The sequence below is a fragment of the Dendrobates tinctorius genome, unplaced genomic scaffold (genome assembly GCF_039654945.1).
Source record: "Dendrobates tinctorius isolate UK_male_01 unplaced genomic scaffold, ASM3965494v1 ptg000013l, whole genome shotgun sequence".
NCBI classification, from domain to species: domain Eukaryota; kingdom Metazoa; phylum Chordata; class Amphibia; order Anura; family Dendrobatidae; genus Dendrobates; species Dendrobates tinctorius.
The window spans coordinates 9,177,696-9,205,031 of NW_027361681.1; the positions used below are offsets into that span (position 1 = coordinate 9,177,696).

At 44.1% G+C, this 27,336-nt stretch overlaps 1 protein-coding gene and 1 long non-coding RNA gene across 4 annotated transcripts in view; one reads left to right on the forward strand and one right to left on the reverse strand.

The window, feature by feature from the left end:
• On the reverse strand, positions 1 to 27,318 carry LOC141069180 (uncharacterized). Its single transcript, XR_012226526.1, has 3 exons — positions 26,307 to 27,318; positions 7,458 to 7,613; positions 1 to 1,911 (listed from the first exon to the last, which is right to left on the reverse strand). It is a non-coding gene; the product is annotated as an uncharacterized lncRNA (long non-coding RNA).
• LOC141069165 (histo-blood group ABO system transferase 1-like) overlaps positions 1 to 27,336 on the forward strand; it is a 194,318-nt gene that overhangs the window by 123,764 nt on the left and 43,218 nt on the right. For all 3 annotated transcript variants that reach the window (XM_073558567.1, XM_073558550.1, XM_073558557.1), the window contains exon 4: positions 25,596 to 25,673. In XM_073558567.1, coding sequence (XP_073414668.1) covers positions 25,596 to 25,673 — 78 coding nt within the window. The remainder of the gene's footprint in view (positions 1 to 25,595; positions 25,674 to 27,336) is intronic.

Below are 27,336 nucleotides of genomic sequence, written 5' to 3' on the forward strand. Positions count from 1 at the left end.
TCCAGGAATCCCGGGCTCCTGCATCATAGAGCCAGCGTCAACTAGGAAGTCAAGAAGGGGGCCCTTCTGCAGTGTTCACACCCCTCTCTGACGGCACAAGACTAAGGTACGGGCCCCCTTCCTCTCCTTTTAGTGTAGATGCCGCCGCTGGTTCTATGAGAGAACAAGACATTTCAGCAGCAGATCGGGCCCCCTCTTCTCCAGGGCCCCTGTGCAGCTGTACCGGCTGTATGTCCGCCCATGATAAAAATATCTTTCTTATCCTTATACTTGAGGGAAAGCAGCTTATTTCCCTCTTTTGGAATTTTTCGTTGACCAATGATTGTGGAAACCCCTGACGTTTTCTGTGAATGGTCCCACAAGCCCCTATGTTATGCTCAACCAGACTTTTAAATAGGGCTACTGTAGTAATTGTCACCATACAGATAACTCCATTTTTACAAAATGACTACAATCAGTTCCCAAACGATTTTTCTACATGTCACCAGATAAATAGGGCATCCTGGTGGGTTTAGTTGGCTATCTTTCCCCTCATAAATGTGAAAAACTGATGTGTATCCGGTTGAACTCGCGCACATTTTATAGAGCTTTATTCCGAACCTTGCCCTCTTAGACAGAATAAATTGCTTGAGGTGCAGCATTCCTTTGTATTCTACAAGGGACTCATCAATGGAAATGTTTTCTGTTGGGGTGTAGAGCCTTAAGAACTTTTCTGTCACGTCTTCGATGATGGGTCTGATTTTGTATAGTCTGACATGTTCTGGGGCATTTCTGGGAAGGCAATGACTATTGTCAGTAAAATGACAAAATGTCATGAGCATTTCATAATGGGTCTGAAGAGTCTGAGATTTGATCTTTATCTCTCAATGGGAGATCGATATGCTGGAGGGTTGCCAGATTATTGGTTTGAGGCCTACTCGAGTAGTGGTGAACAAACACACACAGAGACAGGGTATGTATCTGCAGGATGTCACAAAATGCTAGGTTTAATTAGGTAGCTTATATGCTCATTTGAGTAGGCAGTTACATTACATCATCGTATTTCATTGGACAATTGATTATTCAACAGTAAGCATAAATGGTTTCAACCAATCATATTCTGTAACCAATCAGATTGTATTCGGCCGTTAATTATTAGATACATTCGGGAATTTCCAGAAAAAGGTTAATACAGGTGTTGGTTATAGAATGCCCTAATATTACCCTCATTAACCTGTCTTACTAAGGGTTCATAGCCCCTTTATCTGTAGTGATTTATCTTAGTTCTAAGACTATGTACTCATTAGGGCTATGTGGAACTACTGATATATCCTTTAGCTACATGAATCATAAGTGTTAGAGAGGTGAGAGCAGAGAATAACAGTATTAGGTGAGAGTTGATTTCTTCTGTGTCAGCTAATATCATACAAGTATGAAGTGTGAGACCCTAAGAGTGTATGAAGGGACCCCATAGAATCATGGTTTCCCTATCAATCCCCCCTTTTGAGAACAGATATGACTCTACCATTCACATATAGGTACATTCAAAGGCCTAATGCCAGTGTCGGACTTCCTAACCCTTCTTCTGCCGAATTCCCCATATGGAAAGGAAGATCATATCTAATTCTCAACCTCATACCATTTGCTCATATTCATCACTATTTGGTTTTATTGTAATGTACATAGTTTTTGTAATAGACGCATCAATCAATCTTTGAAGTAGTCCTCTGATGCACGGTATGCAGCAACATCCACAGGTCACAAGTACTGCTGCTACTACTGCGAGAGAGATGAGAAGGCTGGACACAAGATTACTCCATCTACCGAACCAGGATTCCAGCCAGTCCATGAACGGATTGTTGATACCAGAATTTTCCGCCAGTTCTTCGGACAGGGATGTAAGACCCTCCAACGCCTTTGTGATACTTCCATCTGGCGAAGTATTGTTGGGGATAAAAGTACAGCAGAACGTTACAAACATTTTACATACGCCCCCCTTTTCCGCTAGCAACATATCTAAAGCCATTCTATTCTGGTGTGTCATTAAAGAAGTTGGGCCTAATTGCTCAGCTATCACTTTTACTGCATCCCTCGTATAATTTATAAACCTTTGCTGATTATAATAAATATAATTTATCCAAACCACATTTTTATTAACTGTCACTCACCAGAAGAAAATTGATTCAAAACCTGCTGCTATCTGGTTTCTAGCTTTGTACTCATCAGGTACCCCTCTGGGTACTCCTATATTGTCTATGTAAACTCTAGGATCGAAGGACCCAGCAGGTACTGATCTTCTATTTCTGTGTAGAGTTTCAACATTCATTCCACCTCCTTTTATTTCTTCTGATGAAATCATTTTAAATGGCATAAGCACCTGGACTAGAGCACAGCTGCCAATCCAACTTGGTGGCAACCTAGGCCTTAATTTCAGATCTCCACATAACCACCATATGTCACTCCTTGCTATAGTTTGGTTATAGAACCAACTGGTTTTAAAACCTCCTGTATCTGTATTTATGGGAATGGTGATGTGACAAAACTCTGAAGTCAGATTTCCTACCCATCTCTCTGGTCCTGTCCTCAGGAAACAAGTATAGTCACCTGGATATGCGTAAACTCTAGGTGGCACTTGATCAATTTTTGCTATTGGATACCGTACTGATAGAGATTGGCACAAAACATTATCACTAGGGTCATATGTGGCATCATACAGGGCTAGAATACACTGTAAATCTACTTGATCCTGTTCTGAATATCTGAGGGGAATAGTCAATAAATGGGGCCTAGCAGTTGCACATGCAATACAATCAGATTTGTTATTTTGCTCTGTAGTGTACTTCATCCATAGAAACCATTCATTCCTCTCTGTGTAGCCCGTTTCTACGGCTAACTTCTCCTCATAGCCTAATTCCCCAATTCAGTCAACATCCAACATTTCTCCTGACCTTTGGGGTTTGTCCTCCCCTTGTTCCTTGTCCTGTGCAGGAACAGCTTTCAACCAAAATGTTCCCTGCTGAACCTGTCTACCTGGGATATACAGTCCCAATACATAGAGACCTTCATCTCCAAGAGATGGTTCATCCAGGGTTATAAGGAGAGGATTGCAAGAGAATCTCCAGTTCAAAACCTCTGGATTACAACCCCATTTTGGAATGGGTACAGCAATATTCATTCTTTTGAGAAGAGGCTTTCCTGATGAACTAACACGAGTCATGGCTTCCTCTGGCTTATACCCCCATGAGGTTCCCGTGTTCCAGGCTGCATCTGACCAAGAATTACAGTTCTCATTTCCGGGTCTAGTTACACAGATATATACCACCGCCCCTTCAGTTCCTGTTAGATATTTGTAATTGGGGTTGCTACTCTTCTTCCCAAATTTAAGATTCCATTGACACTTCACTATCTGACACAAGTCCACCCTAAATGTAGCTGTTGCTACCCTGGTGTTGAACCACAAGGTTACTGATGATGTGTTATTTTGAGGTGTCTTGTCCATTTGTCCTTCTTGCAGTAAAGCTGCCAGCATTATCAGGGGCAGGACCCGCATTCTTCCGCTCCAGGACCTCATAGTAGCTTGCATGGACCGGTCTTCCTTTAAGCTCTACGGACGTGGCTTAGCGGGGACCATCAACCAGTGGCTCCAGTGGTCTTTGGGTCTTTTGGTCAACAACCAATGTCTAGATTAACTAGAATAGAATCAAAAACTTATACACAAATGGGAGTCCCTTTTTGGACTCTGGACCAGCTGGAGCGGTTGTCACATAGTTGCAACATCTGTGGGGACAAAAGAGTACCTCAGTTGTGGTAGTTTCTGACATCAGGAAGGCTTCCAGTCCCCTGAAAAGAGATCAACACACATGAGCACATACTTCATACATCTTACCTTGGGTAGCTTGTATGAAGTCAATCAGCAGTCATTGAAACGGGTAGAAGGGCCCAGGTGCACGTGTGTGTTTATGGCATCTTTCTATTCTGTGTTGTGTGCATCTAATCTATGCTAATGTAAAACTAAGCAGGTGGACCCAACAACTCTCTTCAGAGCACATAGTTTTGTCTTCACTCACGTGCGTTGAGTCATGAGCCATCACATGGTGCAAGGATTTTGGCAAAACATACCCGCTGTCCCGCCATCCACGGTTCTGAGCTCCAGCTTCCGACCAGACTTCAGTCTCTTCCCCGGTTGGTGGCCGAGTCAGAGCCTGTAAGATACCTAAGTCTAACTGGTTATTTTTAATGCTCACCATGACCAGTGGAGGCGCCTCAGGGGTCTCCCAGTACCTTGGTCTTCTGGCTGGTTCCCAACCAACTTGTTTGCTTCGTGCTCCATGGGTTCTTTTTCATATGTACCCTCACTTTCACTAAGGCAACCTCTTTCAGGGCCTGTTGATGTAAGAAGAGACCTTCCCTCCCCATATGGGGCCGTAGTTGTGGGTTCACCTGAAAACAATGACTTGTATATGTAGTGTCTTGCTTACCTTAAGGCCCCCCTAAACACCTCAATGAGTGCCGTCAACTCCACCTCCCCTGTAGAGTTATGAGGGAGGGAGTGGTTCTGCTTTCTACTATCTCATGCTGTGTGATCGCCGTACAACCAGGTTCTTGGACCTTCCGGAAAGAAACTCAACACATCCAGATTAGTGAGAGATACCCTTATGGATTAGCATATTTTTAAAATAATAATTTTCCATTAGGCTATGTGCCCACGCTAGCGTTTTTAAACACTCAGGAAAAGGATCCCCTTCCCAGAAATCGCGCGTCTTTTTCCGTGCGTTTTTTGCGCGATTTATGACGCGTTTTTGACGCGTTTTTTGACACGCGATTTCTGGGATCATTGGGGATGGCTAAAAACGCTCAGCAATGCGGGAATTAATGAGCATGCTGCGTTTTTAGCCGCTAAGTGATTCCTGAGCGGTTAAAAACGCATGCATTGGCATAAAAAGCCAAAAACGCATGCTAATTAATTTGATGCATCTTTTAAGCATTTCTGCAGCGTCTGAGCCGGCTCAAACGCTGCGGAAACGCTTAACAAAACGCATCATGGGCACACAGCCTTAAAATGACAAAAAATAGCGGATTCTCCTCTCCTCTCCCCCACTTTTGGAAATCACCATGCTAGTACTGAATAGGGGGCAGAGTGGTGGATTTTCATAACACATATAACGGGAAATTTTTTTCTTTTCTTTCAACTAAACACTTTTCTTTCTTGCAAACATACTAAAAGCATTCCTTATCTTTACTACCTGACAATTGCCTTCCATGGATATCTGACACTGCTTCAAGTCAAAGTTGTACTTTGAACCATCTGCCTCTATTTCCTTATCAACATATATTACACACTCTAAACGCAACTTAACCATCAAGACAAACCTAGCTATATACCTTTTACAAATACATATTATGTTACAGTGTGAACCCAGTGAGGAGAGCCGCCAGCTGTGCCTGAACAAGGTAAGATTCTGGCTCTCCATTATTTAACGGACATCTAACAAGATTATAATTCCCTATGTCACTTAACAAAATTCCATCGACCCAGGGAATTGCAGGGATTCCATGTACATTAAGCCGGAATACTTTATACTCTGGAAATCCAAAACCAGTGAGCTGTTGGACATACCCTCCTGGTACAATTTTAACAACTCTCCAACCTTCAGGAGATATAATCAGCAGTAATCCAAATGTGCAATTAAGGCACCGCATCTTCCCTATGAAATACTTGGCACACATACAAGGCAAGCTCAGACCACAAAACAGAACTTTCCTAACCCACAATATACACCATACACTCAATGGGGGGCTCTATTCCTAACACGGAAACGTCTATTGTGGAAAACTTGGCCGTTTGGGCTTTGCAATATAAACTGTTCATTAAACCTCAGGTCTTGTAAAGTGTGTCCTTTCAGTGCGTTACTTAAAGGGACATGCACATTCAATGCCAGTAGCGCCCACCAATCATCTCCTCGCTGTGTATAATGAAATTTCTTCACATTCGTGCCTGGGAGTATCCCAGCTAATATCCATCTATCATACAGAACATGATTCGCATCTGATTTTCTTTTGAAAATCGCAGTTTGCAGACAGAACCCGCAATGACCTCTCATTCAAACAGAATTTCTTTTACACGTAAGATCATGCACTTTCACTTATCAGCAGAGAGTCTCAAAGGTCATTCACATTCTTTCACATACAGATTCAGTAATGGTAGGTAAACTTTTAACTCATTAAGTTTGTTACACCTGTCTTCTAGCCACTGCAGCCTCTCCTTTCTATCTCCTGGTGCTTCCTAAAGTCCTACCTTTGTTTTCTGATTGTTCTGGTTGATACTTGACTATGTTGGGGGCTAAAATTCTCCTGGACTATCCTAAAATGCCCAAATGTCTGTGGCTTGCAGATCCATACTGACTGCACTTCGCTAACTCAATGTACAGGCCGCACCTAGACCGTATCTCTCTATCTCATTCCCTCTCTATCTGCCTCTTTCTCTGGTTGTTATTCACTATCCTCTTAATACGTGCTGTTATTTTGTGCCCACTTCCCAAATTCTTTACCACTTTGCTAGCAATTTCTTGACCTATGCCGACTGCACTTCACTAATTTGATGCATAGGCTTGCATGCCGTTGTTACAAGGGGTTCCTGCTCAGTGTCTGAACTTGCGTGTCCTAAACTGAAACTGATCAGTTGATAGCCATCAGACCCGTAGGAAACCCTGATAAAGAAGTTTACTTATTTAGTGGTTTGGCCAACGTGACCCCACACCGGTCACCTGCCACTAAATCTCTACGTACTCAATATGAGATGGCACTTCTCTGTAGTTAATCCTAGTATATTCAACAAATCTATATATATCAACCAGAGAGCAAATTCAATTAACCATAGGCAGACTAATATGACCCAAATGTTCTCATTAGCCCAGTAAGAATCTTTTCCTTCAGCTTGACCTTGTATACTCAGAGATCTTATTTATCAACCAGAAGACAAGAGCTATCATTAATATGCAGGCTAATGTGATTCCTACTACCTCAAAGTTCTTTAGCACCATTAGGGGGCAGTTTGTGCGTATGAGACAGGATAGAAGGTAGATAGACCTATCCTGTCGCAATCGGCATTGTAACACCGTAACAGTACCTCTAGCACTCCCCAAGAGGACGTATGTGGCCTTCTTTATGCATATACCACCAGAGACGTGCCCTCACGAATCCTGGCAAGCCAGTTATCATGGAGGGACGTTCCCAAGAGGCAGAAAACAGTAAAGAATTCTCTGTACTCTCAAGGTTGGGTCATTCATTCATGTTGCAATCATACGTAGCAGCTTTTAGTTTTCTCCCTCTGGTATACGTTTTGTATATCACAAGGATATTCTACGGCTCTTTGCTAAACAACTGGTCATATAAGAAGATGACTATACTTATACCCGGGGCTCAGCTGCAGCTTGTGGTAAGATGAGACACAGAGAATTGTAAGAATCAATGGCTCTTACCTTCACCGGTGCTTTTGGTCTGTGTGTCCTCTAGGCCTCAGTCTGCGGTTGCTGGATCTCGGATACGGGTGTCTTCTGTTTGCAGCCAGCCCACCCAGGGACGCCAACTGAAGAGTCTGAGATTTGATCTTTATCTCTCAATGGGAGATCGATATGCTGGAGGGTTGACAGATTATTGGTTTGAGGCCTATTCGAGTAGTGGTGAACAAACACACACAGAGGGTATGTATCTGCAGGATGTCTCAAAATGCTAGTTTAATTAGGTAGCTTATATGCTCATTTGAGTAGGCAGTTACATTACATCATCGTATTTCATTGGACAATTGATTATTCAACAGTAAGCATAAATGGTTTCAACCAATCATATTCATATTCTGTAACCAATCAGATTGTATTCGGCCGTTAATTATTAGATACATTCGGGAATTTCCAGAAAAAGGTTAATACAGGTGTTGATTATACAATGCCCTAGTATTACCCTCATTAACCTGTCTTACTAAGGGTTCATAGCCCCTTTATCTGTAGTGATTTATCTTAGTTCTAAGACTATGTACTCATTAGGGCTACGTGGAACTACTGATATATCCTTTAGCTACATGAATCCTAAGTGTTAAAGAGGTGAGAGCAGAGAATAACAGTATTAGGTGAGAGTTGATTTCTTCTGTGTCAGCTAAAATCATACAAGTATGAAGTGTGAGACCCTAAGAGTGTATGAAGGGAACCCATAGAATCATGGTTTCCCTATCAGGTCCTAGGAAGAACGGCGGAAAACATAGGGGTGGCTTGAACAGAGCGGTTGGATCAGTGCAACTGAATGCTCCTTTTTTTAACAAGCCCCATGGAGAATGTAAGTCCTAAAAAAAATTTCATTTCTGGGACATTAGTTGGTGTCCATAAATTTGACCTACCATAATAGAATCGTGAATTCTGACTGATGAATTGAGACGCGTAATTTGTTTGTAGGACAATATGCTCTAGCAAGCTGTCATAAACAAATTAAAAAAAAATAATTGGTCCAAAATGCAGTGTTCCCTGATTTGGAGACATCTCTCCAGTAGCGCTATTTGGCCTTCTTGTTGTACTGATCCTTTTGTTTGAGGATGAACCAGAATCACTGCTCATTTCTGAGCTATCGCTATCGCTGCTACTAAATCCCTCGAAATCCACATCACCATCTGACACTTCACTTTTTTCACTGCTAGAACATAAAAGTGCATACACCTCCTCTGCACTATAATACTGATGGTATTAGTTTTTATATGCTTCAAACATAAAGATACCAAATGTAAATTTTTGGTGAAGAATGAACAACAAGTGGAACACAATTGTGAAGTTGAACGAAATTTATTGGCTATTTTAAATTTTTGTGGAAATTCAAAAACTGAAAAGTGGGGCGTGCAATATTATTCGGCCCCTTTAACTTAATACTTTCTTGTGCCACCTTTTGCTGCTATTACAGCTGCAAGTCGCTTGGGGTATGTCTCCTTAATTTTGTTCCTCCAATGACTGAAATTCTTGCCCATTCTTCCTTGGCAAACAGCTCGACCTCAGTGAGGTTTGATGGAGATTGTTTGTGAACAGCAGTTTTCAGCTCTTTCCACTGATTCTCGATTGGATTCAGGTCTGAACTTTGACTTGGCCATTCTAACACCATTCCATTGTAGATTTTACTCTATGTTTGGGATCATTGTCTTGTTGGAAGACAAATCTCCGTCCCAGTCTCAGGTCTTTTGCAGACTCCCAACAGGTTTTCTTCAAGAATGGTCCTGTATTTGGCTCCATCCATCTTCCCATCATTTTTAACCATCTTCCCTGTCTCTGCTGAAGAAAAGCAGGCCCAAACCATGATGCTGTCTCCACCATGTTTGACAGTGGGGATGGTGTGTTCAGGGTGATGAGCTGTGTTACCTTTACGCCAAACATATCTTTTGGCATTGTTGCCAAAAAGTTCGATTTTGGTTTCATCTGACCAGAGCACCTTCTTCCACATGTTTGGTGTGTCTCCCAGGTGGCTTGTTGCAAACTTTAAACCACACTTTTATGGATATCTTTGAGAAATGGCTTTCTTCTTCCCACTCTTCCATAAAGGCCAGATTTGTGCAGTGTATGACTGATTGTTGTCCTTTGGACAGACTGTCCCACCTCAGCTGTAGATCTCTGCAGTTCATCCACAGTGATCATGAGTCTCTTGGCTGCATCTCTGATCAGTCTTTTCCTTGTTTGAGATGAAAGTTTAGAGGGATGGTCGGGTCTTGGTAGATTTGCAGTGGTATGATACTCCTTCCATTTCAATATGATCGCTTGCACAGTGCTCCTTGGGATGTTTAAAGTTTTGGAAATCATTTTGTATCCAAATCCAGCTTTAAACTTCTCCACAACAGTATCACGGACCTGCCTGTTGTGTTCCTTGGTCTTCGTGATGCTCTCTGTGCATCAAACAGAAGGATTATATATATACATATATATATATATATATTACACACAGGAGGATTATATTTATCATCATTAGTCATTTAGGACAACATTGGATCATTCAGAGATCCACAATGAACTTCTGGAGTGAGTTTGCTGCACTGAAAGTAAAGGGTCCGAATAATATTGCACACCCCACTTTTCAGTTTTGAATTTCCACAAAAATTTAAAATAACCAATAAATTTCGTTCAACTTCACAATTGTGTCCCACTTGTTGTTGATTCTTCACCAAAAATTTACATTTTGTATCTTTATGTTTGAAGCATGATATGTGGGAAAAGGTTGAAAAGTTCCAGGGGGCTGAATACTTTCACAAGGCACTATATGTATAATTACCTATCTCTATATATAAAAGTGAATGTATGTGTGTATCACCAACCAATCACGAAGAATCTTTAATTTTACCAGAACTGTTCAAAAGAAGCTGAGCTGTGATTGGTTGCTATGAGCAACAGTTTTCCTTGCAACCAATCACTAAGCATCTCTCATTTCACCAGAGCTGGTTAAAAGTAGCTGAGCTGTGATTGGTTGCTATGAGCAAGTTTTCTCACTTGACAGCACCTCAACAGACACTGACATGGTGGGAGAAATCTAGCATCTTCGGGAACATAAGCTCCCAGCCATTGTCTGTCCCCCTGAAAGGAGCAGAAAGCACATGACAGAAATGAATCCCCCCTCCCTACCCATATCCCCATCACACATCCTCCATCCCGTAGGCATATCTTCCCTCTTAAAGGGATCATTGGTATGGAAGTCAGAGCAAATCCATCCAGGGCTTTGGTTTTGACCCCAGGCCTCTCTTAAAGGGATCCCTGGTATGGAAGTCAGGGCAAATCCATCTAGCACTTTGGTTCTCACCCCAGGCTCTCTTAAAGGGATCCCCGGTATGGAAGTGAGGGCAAATCCACTCTGCGCTTTGGTACTGACCCCAGCCCTCTCTTAAAGGGATCCCTGGTATGGAAGTTAGGGTAAATCCCTCAGTGCTCTGATTCTCCCCCCAAGCTTCTATTAAAGGGATCATAGGTATGGAAGTCAGGACAAATCCACTCAGCGCTTTGGTTCTGACCCCAGGCCTCTCTTAAAGGAATCCCCGGTATGGAAGTTAGGACCGTTCCACTCATCGCTCTGGTTCTGACCCCAGGCTGATGGGATGATGTGGGATATTAGGGGTAATGGTCCGGTGGCTCTGGCTGACGGGATGATGTGGGATATTAGTAGTAGTAGAACGGTGGCTCTGGCTGACGGGATGATGTCGGATATTGGGGGAGTAGTCCAGCGTCTGTGACGGGATGATGTGGGATATTAGTGGTAGTTGTCTGGTGGCCCTGGCTGATGGGATGATGTGGGATATTAGGGGTAGTAGTCCGGTGGCTCTGACGGGATGATGTGGAATATTAGGGATAGTAGTCCGGTGGCTCTTGGTACGGCACTCAGATTTCCACAAAGACTTCTTACCTCTGCACATAGCATTCACTTGGTACGTCACTCAGCTTTCCACAAAGACTTCTTACCTCTGCACATAGCATTCATTTGGTACGTCACTTAGCTTTCCACAAAGACTTCTTACCTCTGCACATAGCATTCACTTGGTATGTGCCCCAGTATTATTTATGACCTTGTTTACTTTGGCTTGATCATATGCATCTGGTCCACTCTTAATTATCTGACCAATAGGAGCACAGACCACTCCTCTCAGCTTCACACCTGAATGCACTTTGTAGTACATATATTGCATAGCACAAGTCTGCCAAGACTTTAGTCTGCAGTGTGTATCCTAGAAGTGTCAGATGATATGAAAATATGAATTAATCCAGAATTGAACCAGAAGGGAATAGAAGGTAACTGGAAAGAGTCACTGTAAACAATGTTTCTGTTTGTTTCCACTCTGACCCCTATAATCCTTCACTTTCTGTTAACCCCACTAATCCCTACACGTAGTAAGGAACTGTTCATCTCTTCTTCAATCCTTCCAATCCATCTCGCCTGTTCCTCAACATACAATCCTCTGTCTCCAAACACAGACAGTCCCCTCATGCCCTCTCCTGCTCCCACCTGCTAACACTCTCTCTACTCCTCCTCACTGCCAGCGATATCTCTCCAAATCCTGGTCCTCCTCACCACATTCCCACAGTCATTTCTACCTCCCATCCACACCCAATCACAACTTTCCGTAGCCACTCCAACCTTATACACATTCGCCCAGCCCCAGCTTCCCCAGTCCCACTAACAGGAGCTCTGTGGAACGCTCGCTCTGTCTGCAACAAACTTTCTTTCATCCATGATCTTTTTATTACTAACAAACTTTCCTTCCTCGCCATCACCGAAACCTGGCTCACGTCCTCTGACACAGCCTCTCCTGCTGCACTCTCACATGGTGGATTCCACCTTTCCCACACCCCCCGCCCCAGCTGCAAGCATGGTGGAGGAGTTGGTTTTCTCCTGTCAGATAATGGCTCCTTCAGCCCAATCACACTGCTGCCCTCTGTTATCCTCCCTTCCTTCGCGGTGCACTCTGTGTGCATCTACTCCCCCTCCAACCAGCTGTCATATACCGCCCTCCAGGGTCAGCCACCACCTTCTTTGACCACTTCACCACCTGGCTACTTCATTTCCTTTCCACTGATATCCCCACTATCATCTTGGGCGACTTCAATATCCCCATTGACACTTCCCTCTCAGCTGCCACTAAACTTCTATCTCTCATTTCCTCCTTCGGCCTCACTCAATGGTCTTCTGCAGCCACTCACAAAGATGGCCACACACTAGCCCTCATCTTCACCCACCTCTGCTCCCTATCTAGCCTCTCTAACTCACCTCTTCCTCTCTCTGACCACAACCTACTTACATTCTCTTCCCTCTCCTCCTTAGGTCCACAATTCCCACCGCAAAAACATGCACACCCTTGCAGAAATCTTCAACACCTCGATCTACACTCAATGTCTGAATCCCTCCTCCCTCTTACAGACATAAGTTCCCTACACAATGCGGATGCCGCTCTATATAACACCACAATAGCTGTAGCTTTGGAATCAGTTGCCCCTCTCAAACATACCAAAACTCGCAAAATCAACAGACAGCCCTGGCACACCAGTCTGACCAAAGAACTGAGGCAGGCTTCCAGGGCTGCTGAGCGGAGATGGAAAAAATCCCACTCCAATGAGGACTTCATCACATTCAAACAGTCCCTCACTACTTTCAAGGCCACACTCGCTGCAGCAAAACAAACCTACTTCTCATCTCTCATATCCTCCCTGTCTTACAACCCTAAACAGTTATTCAACACCTTCAATTCTCTCCTCCGCCCCCCAGCACCTCCTCCCTCTTCACTCATCTCAGCTGATGTCTTTGCCTCATTTTTCAAAGAGAAGATTGATAACATCAGAGACAGTTTTGGTCAACAACCCCCAGTGCCCTTCCTCCTACCTGCCCTGCCCTACTCCCCAAAACCAACTTCTCCACCATTACAGAAGATCGACTCTCCACTCTACTCTCAAGATCACATCTCAATACCTGTGCACTTGACCCGATCCCATCCCACTTCATCCCAAACCTCACCACAGTCTTCATCCCAACCCTAACCCATCTCTTCAACCTATCACTAACAACTGGTGTTTTCCCCTCAAGCTTTAAACATGCCTCATTCACACCTTTTCTCAAAAAGTCCTCTCTTGACCCATCCTCTGTATCTAGCTATCGCCCTATATCACTTCTCCCCTATGCCTCAAAACTACTGGAGCAACATGTCCATCTTGAACTATCCTCCCACCTCTCTTCTTGCTCCCTCCTTGCCTTGAACACTTGCAATCAGGCTTCCGGCCACACCACTCCACTGAAACTGCCCTAACTAAGGTCACCAATGACCTACTAGCCGCCAAGGCCAAGCGACACTACTCTGTCCTCCTCCTCCTGGACATGTCCTCTGCCTTTGACAGAGTGGACCATTCCCTATTACTACAGACCCTCTCATCTCTTGGTATCACAGACTTGGCCCTATCTTGGATTGCATCATACCTAGCAGACCGGACATTCAGCGTCTCCCATTCACACACCACCTCCTCACCGCGCCCCCTATCCGTCGGAGTCCCGCAAGGTTCAGTCCTAGGGCCGCTGCTCTTCTCCGTTTACACCTTCGGCCTCGGACAGCTCATAGAATCTCATGGCTTTCAGTATCATCTCTATGCTGATGACACACAGATCTACATCTCTGGACCAGATATCAGCTTCCTACTAAACAGAATCCCTCAATGTCTGTCTGCTATTTCATCCTTCTTTTCCGCTAGATTTCTAAAACTTAATATGGACAAAACAGAATTAATCATCTTTCGCCCATCTCACGTGACCCCCCCCCAATGGACCTATCCATTAAAGTAAATGGCTGCCCACTCTCTCCAGTCCCACAAGCTCGCTGCCTCGGGGTTATCCTTGACACTGATCTCTTTCAAACCACATATCCAAGCCCTTTCCACTTCCTGCCGACTTCAACTCAAAAATATTTCACGGATCCGTACTTTCCTCAACCAAGAATCTGCAAAAACCCTAGTCCATGCCCTCATCATCTCCCGCCTTGACTACTGCAACCTCCTGCTCTGTGGCCTCCCCTCTAACACTCTCGCACCCCTCCAATCTATTCTTAATTCTGCTGCCCGACTAATCCACCTGTCCCCCCGTTATTCCCCGGCCTCTCCCCTCTGTCAATCCCTGCACTGGCTCCCCATTACCCAAAGACTCCAGTTCAAAAACCTAACCATGACATACAAAGCCATCCACAACTTGAGTCCTCCGTACATCTGTGACCTAGTCTCCCGGTACTTACCTGCAGGAAACCTCTGATCCTCACAAGATCGCCTTCTGTACTCCCCTCTTATCTCCTCTTCCCACAATCGCATACAAGATTTCTCCCGCGCATCCCCTCTACTCTGGAACTCTCTACCACAACATATCAGACTCTCGCCTACCATGGAAACCTTCAAAAAGAACTTGAAGCCCTACCTCTTCCGACAAGCCTACAACTTGCAGTAACCACTGATCCACCAAACCGCTGCACGACCAGCTCTACCCTCGCCTACTGTATCCTTACCCATCCCTCGCGGGCAGGGTCCTCTCTCATCCTGTACCAGTTGTGACTTGTATTGTTTAAGATTACTGTACTTGTATGTATTATGTATACCCCTCCTCACATGTAAAGCGCCATAGAATAAATGGCGCTATAATAATAAATAATAATATTAGGGGTAGTAGTTTGGTGGCTCTGGCTGATGGTATGATGTGGGATATTAGGGGTAGTAGTCCGTTGGCTCTGGCTGATGGGATGATGTGGGATATTATAGTGAATGTGGCTATGCGGAGTGGGCAGGGCTCTATTCTCAGATATATATATATATTCATTAAAATTTGTTATAACTAACCGTAGTTAGTTACTATGCCCAGGCAGCGCCAGGTTCTTCAGCTAGTACTAGATAATTAAACTAACTGACGTGACTACTATCAAATTATTGGTGAAACAATTGAGAACAAGCCTAACTTTAAGCCTAACCCTAACTTTAGGCTAACCCTAATTTTATCCTAACCTGATGTCCATGAGTTCAAGACTTCAGGCAGTCATTACCAACAAAGGGTTTTCAACCAAGTACTAGAAATGAACATTTTATTTACAATTCTTTAATCTGTCCAATTACTTTTAGTCCCTTTAAAAACAGGGTGGCACATGTTAAGGATCTGAAACTCCTAAACCCTTCATCCAATTTTAATGTGGATACCCTCAAATGAAAGCTGAAAGTCTGAACTTCAACTGCATCTGAATTGTTTTGTTTAAAATTCATTGTGGTAATGTCTAGAACCAAAATTAGAAAAATGTTGTCTCTGTCCAAATATATATGGACCTAACTGTATATATACAGTAAGTATATATATATATATATATATATATATATATATATATATATATATATATATATATATATACACACACACACAGTGGGGAAAAAAAGTATTTAGTCAGTCAGCAATAGTGCAAGTTCCACCACTTAAAAAGATGAGAGGCGTCTGTAATTTACATCATAGGTGGACCTCAACTATGGGAGACAAACTGAGAAAAAAAAATCCAGAAAATCACATTGTCTGATTTTTTTTCATTTTATTTGCATATTATGGTGGAAAATAAGTATTTGGTCAGAAACAAGCAATCAAGATTTTTGGCTCTCACAGACCTGTAACTTCTTCTTTAAGAGTCTCCTCTTTCCTCCACTCATTACCTGTATTAATGGCACCTGTTTAAACTTGTTATCAGTATAAAAAGACACCTGTGCACACCCTCAAACAGTCTGACTCCAAACTCCACTATGGTGAAGACCAAAGAGCTGTCAAAGGACACCAGAAACAAAATTGTAGCCCTGCACCAGGCTGGGAAGACTGAATCTGCAATAGCCAACCAGCTTGGAGTGAAGAAATCAACTGTGGGAGCAATAATTAGAAAATGGAAGACATACAAGACCACTGATAATCTCCCTCGATCTGGTGCTCCACGCAAAATCCCACCCCGTGGGGTCAGAATGATCACAAGAACGGTGAGCAAAAATCCCAGAACCACGCGGGGGGACCTAGTGAATGACCTGCAGAGAGCTGGGACCAATGTAACAAGGCCTACCATAAGTAACACACTACGCCACCATGGACTCAGATCCTGCAGTGCCAGACGTGTCCCACTGCTTAAGCCTGTACATGTCCGGGCCCGTCTGAAGTTTGCTAGAGAGCATTTGGATGATCCAGAGGAGTTTTGGGAGAATGTCCTATGGTCTGATGAAACCAAACTGGAACTGTTTGGTAGAAACACAACTTGTCGTGTTTGGAGGAAAAAGAATACTGAGTTGCATCCATCAAACACCATACCTACTGTAAAGCATGGTGGTGGAAACATCATGCTTTGGGGCTGTTTCTCTGCAAAGGGGCCAGGACGACTGATCCAGGTACATGAAAGAATGAATGGGGCCATGTATCGTGAGATTTTGAGTGCAAACCTCCTTCCATCAGCAAGGGCATTGAAGATGAAACGTGGCTGGGTCTTTCAACATGACAATGATCCAAAGCACACCGCCAGGGCAACGAAGGAGTGGCTTCGTAAGAAGCATTTCAAGGTCCTGGAGTGGCCTAGCCAGTCTCCAGATCTCAACCCTATAGAAAACCTTTGGAGGGAGTTGAAAGTCCGTGTTGCCAAGCGAAAAGCCAAAAACATCACTGCTCTAGAGGAGATCTGCATGGAGGAATGGGCCAACATACCAACAACAGTGTGTGGCAACCTTGTGAAGACTTACAGAAAACGTTTGACCTCTGTCATTGCCAACAAAGGATATATCACAAAGTATTGAGATGAAATTTTGTTTCTGACCAAATACTTATTTTCCACCATAATATGCAAATAAAATGAAAAAAAACAGACAATGTGATTTTCTGGATTTTTTTTTCTCAGTTTGTCTCCCATAGTTGAGGTCTACCTATGATGTAAATTACAGACGCCTCTCATCTTTTTAAGTGGTGGAACTTGCACTATTGCTGACTGACTAAATACTTTTTTTCCCCACTGTGTGTATATATATATATATATATATATATATATATATATATATATATATATATATATATATATATATTTTACATTTTAAAAATTAGAAAAAGGAAAATGGGCTGATGCAAAAGTTTTGACACCCTGCATGGTTAGTACCTAGTAGCACCTCCTTTTTTATATAACTGTAAATTTGTATTAAATTTTATAATTTAACAATTGAAACAAGAATCCAAACAATTACATTCAGAAACATCTTCCAGAAAACAATTTAAAGAAATTTAAAGGAAAGACAAAGTACAGTAGCATGAAATATTGGGAATGGCTCCCCCCAGTAGTGAGAAGCCAAAATGTAGAGTGATATACTAAAATTCAAGTATGCCTCCTGATAAAGTTATATTTGGCACCAATGTAAACTAGCTCCGTCTTTCAGTGTACTACATATTTAATAAAAGAACATTACACATAAAGACAAGACTGATATAATAAGGGATAGGGAGGGGAAGGCACAGGTCCGAAAGTAGCAAGAAGAGGGAAAAAACCTAGCTGTTATTCTGAGCCCAATAATAGTCCCAAGAGGCCCAAACAGTCTTTGGATCTATCCACTCTCGCTCCCATCAAGGCTGTCAGTAGCACCTCCTTTTGAAAGTATTACAGCTTGTAAATGCTTTTTGTGGCCAGACAGGAGTCTTTAAGTTCTTGTTTGAGGGACTTTCATCCATTCTTCCTTGGAAAATTCTTCCAGTTGTTAGATTTCTGGGTTATCCTGCATAGACTGCAATTCTGAGATCTAACAACAGGTTTTCAATGATGTTCAGATCAGGGGACTGTGATGGCCATTGTAAAACCTTTAGCTTGCACCTTTTGAGGTAGTCTATTGTGGATTTTGACTTGTGTTTAGGATCATTATCCAATTGTAAAAGCCATCCTCTTTTCAACTTCAGCTTTTTTACAGATTGGGTTATGTTTGCATCAATAATTTGTTGAAATTTAATTGAATCCATTCTTCGCTCTACCCGTTGTAGTGCAGCGGGGTTGGTGCAGTGCAACAGATAGGCAGGAACCACATAAAGTTCAAACCAAATGTCTTTAAAGAAAATCACAAATGGAAAGCAAATGGTATTCTCCAGATCGCAGCCGGGTCGTCAAGACAGTCCATATCCGAGACTGTTGCTGTGGGCAACTGCACCGCCATGTCATGCTGAGGGGTGCCAGATGTTATTGCTTCCCTTGGCTCTGTTACTTCACACAAGCCGGATGTTGCAGAGCCACCTGCTCTGCAGTTTGCAAAACAAAAAACTGACTCACCCAACCCTTTGCTGCAGGATGTTTAAATGGAAATTTGTGGTCATGGGTCACTTGTAAGACCTGGCTGGAGGGAGCGAACAGAACCACTACCATCCTGTAGTTCGCTCGAAAAATAAAAGCCCATGCCGGGTTTTCTTAAATCTTCTTTGGGCAAATAGCTTGTCCAAGTCCAAACTTTTATCCTGCTTTGCAATCACAGCTATATCTCTGACTGCCATGCACTCCAGCGGCCTCAATACCCTTCAATGCACATCTTGGTGGATACATACCGACCCTCGCATATGATCCCACTCACTGCCTCACATATCCCCCCTCTGTTCAAAGTGTTCAAGTGTTGAACACTTGTCACTATACAGGATGCCCGGGACAGGGCGTCCACATTCCCCTGCGCCTTCCCTGCACGATGTTCCACAGTGAAATTGAAATTTTGCAGAGACAGGAACCATCTGGTGACCCAAGCATTTCTCTCCTTGGCATTTCTCATCCAAGCCAAGGGTGAATAATCTGTCACCAGGCAAAACGGTCGACCGAGCAAATAATAGTGTAGGGACTCCAAGGTAGTGGCCAGGCACTCCTTCTCCACTACGCTATAATTTTTCTTGGCCGAGGTGAGTTTCCTACTTAGGTAGGTAACCGGATGTTCCACTCCGTTCACCTCCTGCAACAGGACCGCTGCTAGGCCATCGTTAGAGGTGTCTACACAACGAATCTCTCGAAGTTGGGGCTGATGAGGACGGCCTCTGGTTATCATGCCAACCCACCGGTGACCCGTGACGTGGTGGATTTCCGATGCAATTGCCGGAAGCGCATGTTAAATGTCGCTGTCAGCGTTTGAGAGCGGCATTTAATGGGTTAGTAGCCACGGGTGGATCGCGATTCCACTCGTGGCTGTTCTGGGCACATGTCAGCTGTTAAAAAGATCAGTTAGGGGTGTTGTTCTCCTAGAGAAATTAGGTATAAACCTCCGGTAATACCCAACGATGCTGAGAAATTCTCTCACCTGTTTGGCGATAACAGGTTGGAGCCAGTTCTGTATGGCCTCGATTGTATTTATTTGGGGTTTCATAACCCCACGGCCGATCACGTATCCTAAGTACTGGGCTTCCTCGAGCCCTATTGCACATTTCTTGGGATTCGCCGCCAAGCCACAGCGCTGAGCGAATTCACTACCGCTTGGGTATGCCAGTCAGTACTAAAGATGATGATGTCATCCAAGTACGCTGACGCATACTTCCGATGAGGTTCTAGCACAATGTCCATCAGCCTCTGAACGTGGCTGTTGCCCCATGTAGTCCAAAGGGCAAGATGACATTGTGGTACAGACCTTCTGGTGTTATGAAGGCGGTTTTGTCTTTTAATGACTCTGTGAGAGGTACCTGCCAGTAACCCTTGGTTAGATCGATTGTGGTAAAGTATTGAGCCTGCCCTATTCAATCGATCAGCTCATCCACCCAGGGTATTAGATAAAGATCTAACTTCAACACCTCATTCAATTTACAGAAGTCATTACAGAACCGTAATGACCTGTCCGGCTTCGGGATTAGCACAGTTGGGCTAGTCCAGTCACTCTAGGACACCTCAATTATTCCTAGCTGGAGCATTTGTCTTACCTCACTCGCGATGGCTTGTCTCCCAGCCTCGGGCACAATGTATGGTTTAATTTGCACCCTTACGTGAAGCTCGGTGATAATGTCATGCTGGATGACAGAGGTATGACCGGATAGTTTCAAGAATACATCCGTAATCTCTTGTGCTAATTTCCGCATTGCTGCTGCTTCTTCAAGACAGTGTCTCCTATCTTTACCTCTCTCTCTGCCTCCGCCTGGGCCACTGTCAGAGGGTCCCCAGATGACACTTCAGCAGTCACATCCATAAGCATACACTTCCAGTCCTTCCACACCTTTAACAGATTAATGTGGTACAACTATTCTGGTTTTCTCTTCCCGGGCTGGTATACTTGGTAGTTCACCTCCCCAACCTTTTCCCGAACTTCATATGGCCCTTGCCACTTGGCCATAAGCTTACTTTCGGTGTTGGGTACTAGGACTAAATCCTGATCTCCTGCTGACAGCATACAGTGGTCTGTTATATGTGCAGCTGTGACACCTGAACATCCATCAAATGCTCCTTTACGATAGGCATGACTGCTGAGATCCAGTCCTGCATATTGGCCATGTGCTCTATTACACTTATGTGGCGTAGGTTCCTGCTCCGACTTCTCTTTGGCTACGTCCATCAGACCCGTAGGATGCCTACCATACAGTAGTTCAAAGGGTGAAAATCATGTAGAAGTCTGTGGTATTTCGCAAATGGAAAACATAAAGTAGGACAATAACTTGTCCCAATCCCTTCAATCCTTGGAAACCTCCTTTTTCAGCATAGATTTAAGGGTTTTATTAAATCTTTCCACCAACCCATAGGTCTGTGGGTGGTACACCGATGTGCGCAGCTGTTTAATCCAGAGCAGCTTACATAGCTCCCTTGTCACCTTGGACATAAAAGGTGTCCCCTGATCTGTTAGGATCTCCTTTGGGAGTCCAAGGTGGCAGAACATTGTAAACAGCTCACGGGCGATTTGTTTTGCCGAGGTGTGGCGAAGTGGTATCGCCTTTGGGTACCGCGTGGCGTAGTCCACTATGACCAGAATAAGTTTATGGCCACAGGTGGACTTCACTATAGGTCACCCCAGATCCATTCCTATCCGCTCAAATGCTACTTCTATAATAGGCAGAGGTACCAATGGACTCCGGAAATGTGTAGTGGGTGTGGTCAGTTGACACTCAGGACATGATTCACAATACCTCTGCACCGCAGCATAAATCCCGGGCCAAAAAAAACGCAGAATAGATTCTTGGGTTTTCTTTACCTCTAAGTTCCCCCCCAGCATGTGTGCGGGTGCCATCACTAGCACTGCTCGACGGTACATCTGGAGCACTACCAGCTGTTCCACCACTTCATCCTAGATTTTATCCACCCTGTATCTTGATGGATAGCCATGCGGAGGAAATCTGCCTCTGCACCCGGTTGCTGAGCCACCCCATTAATTTCTATCATCCTCTGTCGTGCCCGGGCCCGAGTGGGATCCTGGAGCTGAGCTGTCCCGAACGTACCACAGGACACTTCCAGCTCGGGGCTCGGTGGGGTCTCCTCGACCTCTCCTGCCAATACCTTTAGGGAAAACCTATTGGGGTTGCACTCTGTTCCTAGGTTGGCGACCTCTACGGCAGGTATGTCTAACTCGGGATCTTCGGGTTCCGCGCTCGGAATAGCATTTACCCTGGAAGGGTTAACCCTGTTCTCCCACAGGGACCAGAACAGGGGCAAGTCTCTTTCAAACACAGTCCCATATGGAAGGGTCTTCACCACTACCACCATGTTTTATCTCTCCACACGGGGTGAAAAAAGTAACCTCCGCTGTCCTGTCGGGTAATGTTGAAATTCACCATGTATACAAACCACATCCACTTTCTTTCCAGTGGATTCCAAGCCCAAGATCAACGACTCATGTAACAGTGTCACTAGGCTTCCTGAGTCCAGGAGGGTTTCGGCCTAGTGTCCGTTTACACGCACCTGGAACAGATGTGGTTCACCCGCTAGAACAAACGGATCCGTGGCGAAAACGGCCTGGGCGTACATAGACACACGCCGAGTAAACCCGCAGTCCATGGGTTCAGCTGTCAGGGGGCAGTTGGCAGCCATATGTCCTGGCCCTTGGCACCGCCAACACCTAATAGCTGCAGCATGACTGGATGCCGGGACCAGTTTAGGGGAAATGGGTCTCTTGTCACTCTAACTTCAGGGTACTCCCTCAGTACGGGCTCAGTCCTGATTGGCCCATGCAGAGGGTCATGGATCTTTCCCAGGCTCCAGGGCCGGCGGGCCCTGACTTTCTAACCATAGGAGAGCAGAGTCCAGTATAAAGTCCTGAGTGGCTGTATACCGCTCAATCAGACTGACCACCTGGTCTAGGGTGCTGGGATCCCCTTGGCCCACCCAACACTGAAAAGCGGCTGGCAGAGTTCTTACTAGCAGATCAACCACCACCCTCTCCACCATCTGGTAAGGGGTTAAGGACGCAGGCTGAAGCCATTTTTTTCCAGCTGTAACAAGTCATATGCCTGAGACCTGGCAGGGCGAGACTCCACTGGAATACCAGCACATATGTATTAACCCCTGGTCGGGCAAGGATCTCACCTCAGTTTCTCATAGTCCAGGGCATCATCCCGACTGAGGTCCAAGTAGGCCTTCTTGGCATCTCCTGTCAGGAAGGGGGCCACCACTTCAGCCCACTGGGACATCGGCAAGCTCTCCTGCTCTGCTGTGTGCTCAAACACGGTGAGAAAAGCCTCCAAATCGTCCTCAGGACTCATCTTCCTCAAGTCTCACCGGACTTTGTACCGGCCTCAGAACGGATCGGGGTCACTGGTGAGGGTGTCTCTAGCATAGTCGCAATCTGTTGTACTTTTACAAACTTCTGACTCTGAATTTTACAGTGAGGAAGCAGGAGAGGTTTTATCCTGATGACTCTTCCATAAAGGCCATATTTGTGCAGATGACTCCGAACAGTAGAACAATGTACCACAACTCCAGAGTCTGCTAAATATTTCTGAAGGTCTTTTGCATTCAAGCGGGGTTTATGATTTTCCCTTCCAGCAACCCTATGAGCAGCTCTCACTGAAATTTTGCTTTGTCTTCTAGACTTTAGCTTGACCTCCACTGTTCTTGTTACCTGCCATTTAATTACATTTTGAACTGAGGAAAGAGCAACTTGAAAACTCTTTGCCATCTTCTTATCACCTTCTCTTGCTTTGTGGGCCTCCACCTCTTCCATTTTCAGAGTGCTAGGCAGCTGCTTAGAAGAACCGATGGCTGCTGTTTTATGGCACAAGGTTAGAGGAGGTTGGGTTTTTATAAAGCTGGGAGAATGCATCATCTTGCCTTTCCTAACGATGATACTGAACAAGCCATTACCCTAACAGGCTAATTAAGGTCTAAAACCAAGTTATCGGAGCACACAAATCTCCAAGGGAGCCCAAACTTTTGCATGAACTCATTTTCCTTTTTGTAATTTTTAAAATGTCAAAAATTACAATTTTTTTTGCCTAAAATACAAAGGGAATGTGTGATCTTTAAAAGGAAACCGGTCAGCTGTTTTGGCTCGATATAAGATGTGGCCACTGCCTTTCAGGGCTTATCTACAGCATTCTATAACGCTGTAGATAAGCCCCCGATCTGACCTGAAAGATAAGAAAAAAAAGTTTTATTATACTGACCCGGGGTCGATCTGTTCTGATGGGAGGCGCCAGACCTGCGACACCTATCTTCTTGCGATGCCGCCCTCCTGCTTGCTTCATGACTCCTCGGCATTGCACTCCTGCGCAGGCATACTTATCTGCCCTGTTGAGGGTAGAGCAAAGTACTGCAGTGCACAGGCGCTTGGCTTCTCTGACCTTTCCCGGAACCTGCACACTGTAGTATTTTGCTCTGCCCTCAACAGGGCAGATAAGTATGCCTGCGCAGGATCACGATGCTAGGGACCATAAAGCAAGTAGGAGGGGGACAATCATAAGAAGATGAGAGACGCCATACCCGGAGCTGTGACACCCATCAGACAGGACAGCCCCTCGAGTGAGTACAATAAAAGTTAATTTTCTTATCTTGTAGTGCAGTGTATCTTATCCAGTGTCGGACTGTGGTGCCAATGGCACACCAGTAACACTGACTTTGGGGGTGGGGCCCACTTTTCACCTGCAAACAAATATCACACTACTCTCATTCACAAATGAACCTGTATCTCTATATAAGAATAAACTGGATGGTTTGGTTAATGAGTGATGATATACTGCTTTTTTTCTGTACAGAGTGAATCAAGTGAATTATACCAAGTACTGCCCATACAATGGGGTTGGGGGCCCAGATCTGCACAGGGGCCTACCGGTGGATTCCCCTATTACCCTGTTGGCCAGTCCGAGCCTGGGCTTATCTACAGCATTATAGATTGCTGTAGATAACCCCTGAAAGGCAGTGGCCGCATCTTTTCTCAGCCAAAACAGCTGACAGGTCCGCTTTAACTTTAGGCATTTTAGTGACCATTGCATCTTCAACTTGCTTAACTGTTCACAATAACAGTAATATTGACCAGGGATGCCCAAACCTTTACATGCCACTCTAACTTGTTCTGTTAAGATGTTGTTAAGATGTTTTTGATTTGAAAAGCTTATGATTTCAGTAAATATGACCTAATGCTGCAAATTCGAGTCATGACCATTTTCAGTTCTTTACAATCCATAAAATGTTTGGAAACACTTGTGCATAATAATTTGGTAAATTTTGATTTTTTTTTGTTTAAAAAAAATTGTTATTATTGGGAGGTTTGTCCAATAAAATGTGATTTTTACGCTATCGGTTGATGACTTGAACATTATACTGACTCACTGGAATTGACTATTTAGGAAAAGCAGAGAAAAGTAAAATTTGCATAATAACTTGGATTGCAGTCCATTAGGAACAGATTTGCCGCCGTTACTTCGCCCAAGGCTCCATGACTTGAGTAGAACATGGGCTGCCAGTAGACATTGCTGGCTGGAGAATGTGCAGCCAGATGCTTCCCCAATATCGAACACAGGCATAGAGGCAGACTGAACAACTTTTATGTCCCACCATGTAGATAATGCCTGGGGTAATAGAGGGACAGCAATGGTGGGATACAGACTGTCTATGGCTTCTTTTGTTAAAGGAGTCCAGCAAAACACCAGAAACTTCTGATCACTCATGAAATTTGTCATTCTTTGTATTCAAATAGCTACCACCGCTCTGAAGAAGCAAGCATTTCTCATGAAGCCCATGCCACCGATCTACAAAGAGACCTGAAACTTCCAAGGTAAAGTTGTATAGTACATCTACAGTTATACAGTAACTACAGGGAGGAGGGGGATGCTGCTGCATATCAAAATACCAACACAAATAAGGTGCTACAGAGGGGTCTCATAAAATATACAGTTTATTGAAGTATATTAAAACAATTAATAAAATTATACAAAAAAGTAAGGAAGAAAATCAAAATGTGGGGGATGACACTAGACCGTAGAATAAATATATACAACTCTGGCAAAAATTAAGAGACCACTGCAAAATTTTCAGTTTGTGTGATTTTTCTCTTTATAGGTATATTTTTGAGTAAAATGTAAATTGCTCTTATTATATAAACTACTGTCATGTCTTTGAATTTCCAAGCACTAAATTTTGTATTTATTTTCAGAAAATGAGAAATGGTCAAAATAACAAAAAAAATGCAGTACTTGCAGATCTCAAATAATGCTAAGAAAACAAGTTCATAATCATTTAGAAACAACAATACTAATGTTTTAACTCAGGAAGAGTTCAGAAATCAATATTTTGTGGAATAACCATGATTTTTAATCACAGCTTTCATGCATCTTGGCATGCTTTCCACCAGTCTTTCACACTGCTTCTGGGTGACCTTATGCCACTGGAAAAAAACCGGATTACTTACCGGTAATACTTTTTGTAGAGTCCACGACAGCACCCACTGAAAGAGGGGATCCGCCCCGGAACAGGAAACCTACAGAGAGATAAATGGGGCGGTCCCCCTCGCTCCCTCAGTTTGTGTTACCGAGAACAACGGAGGAACCGCCATACATGTTTTAGTCAATTTGTTTGGGCGATTCATCTATCTTACCCCTATGTAGTTTTATGCTTACTAAGTTTAATCACATATCTAACTTAACTCATAATCTCCACCACCAAGGAGACCCATGTGTGAAAAAATCTTTACGGGAGGGAAGTGAGCGGGTGCTGTCGTGGACTCTACAAAAGAGTATTACCGGTAAGTAATCCGGTTTTTCCTCTTCGCCACGACAGCACCCACTGAGAGATTTCCAGAGACAATCACTTGGGAGGGCACACCGTGTTAAGGACTGATCTACCAAAAGCTAGATCCTCGGTAGAGGACAAATCTAGTCTATAGTGACTATAAAAGGTAGACGGAGAAGACCAGGTTGCAGCCTTACATATTTGTTCAATTGGGACATTCGCCCTCTCGGCCCAGGAGGATGATATGGCTCTAGTAGAGTGCGCCTTAATCCCCAGTGGAGGGTCTTCTCCTTTTGCCAAATATGCCATTGTGATCGCATCTCTAATCCATCTGGATATCGTGCCTGATGTAACTGCAGACCCCTTCCTGTTACCCTGGAAGGAGACAAAAAGAGACCTACTCTGCCTCCAGGGACTGGTCCTATCTAGGTAGGCTAGCACCGCTCTTTTCACATCTAAAGTGTGATATTTCGCCTCGTCCTGTGTTGACGGGTTCTCATAGAAGGAAGGTAGGCATATCTCCTGAGATCTATGAAATTTAGTTGCCCGTTTTGGAAGGTAGGACGGGTCTGTCTTTAAAATCAGACTGTCTCGTGTTATTGACAGGAACGGAGGGTCTACTGATAGAGCGTGAAGATCACTCACTCTTCTAGCCCAGGGTTCCCCAACTCCAGTCCTCAAGGCACACCAACAGATCATGTTTTCAGGAT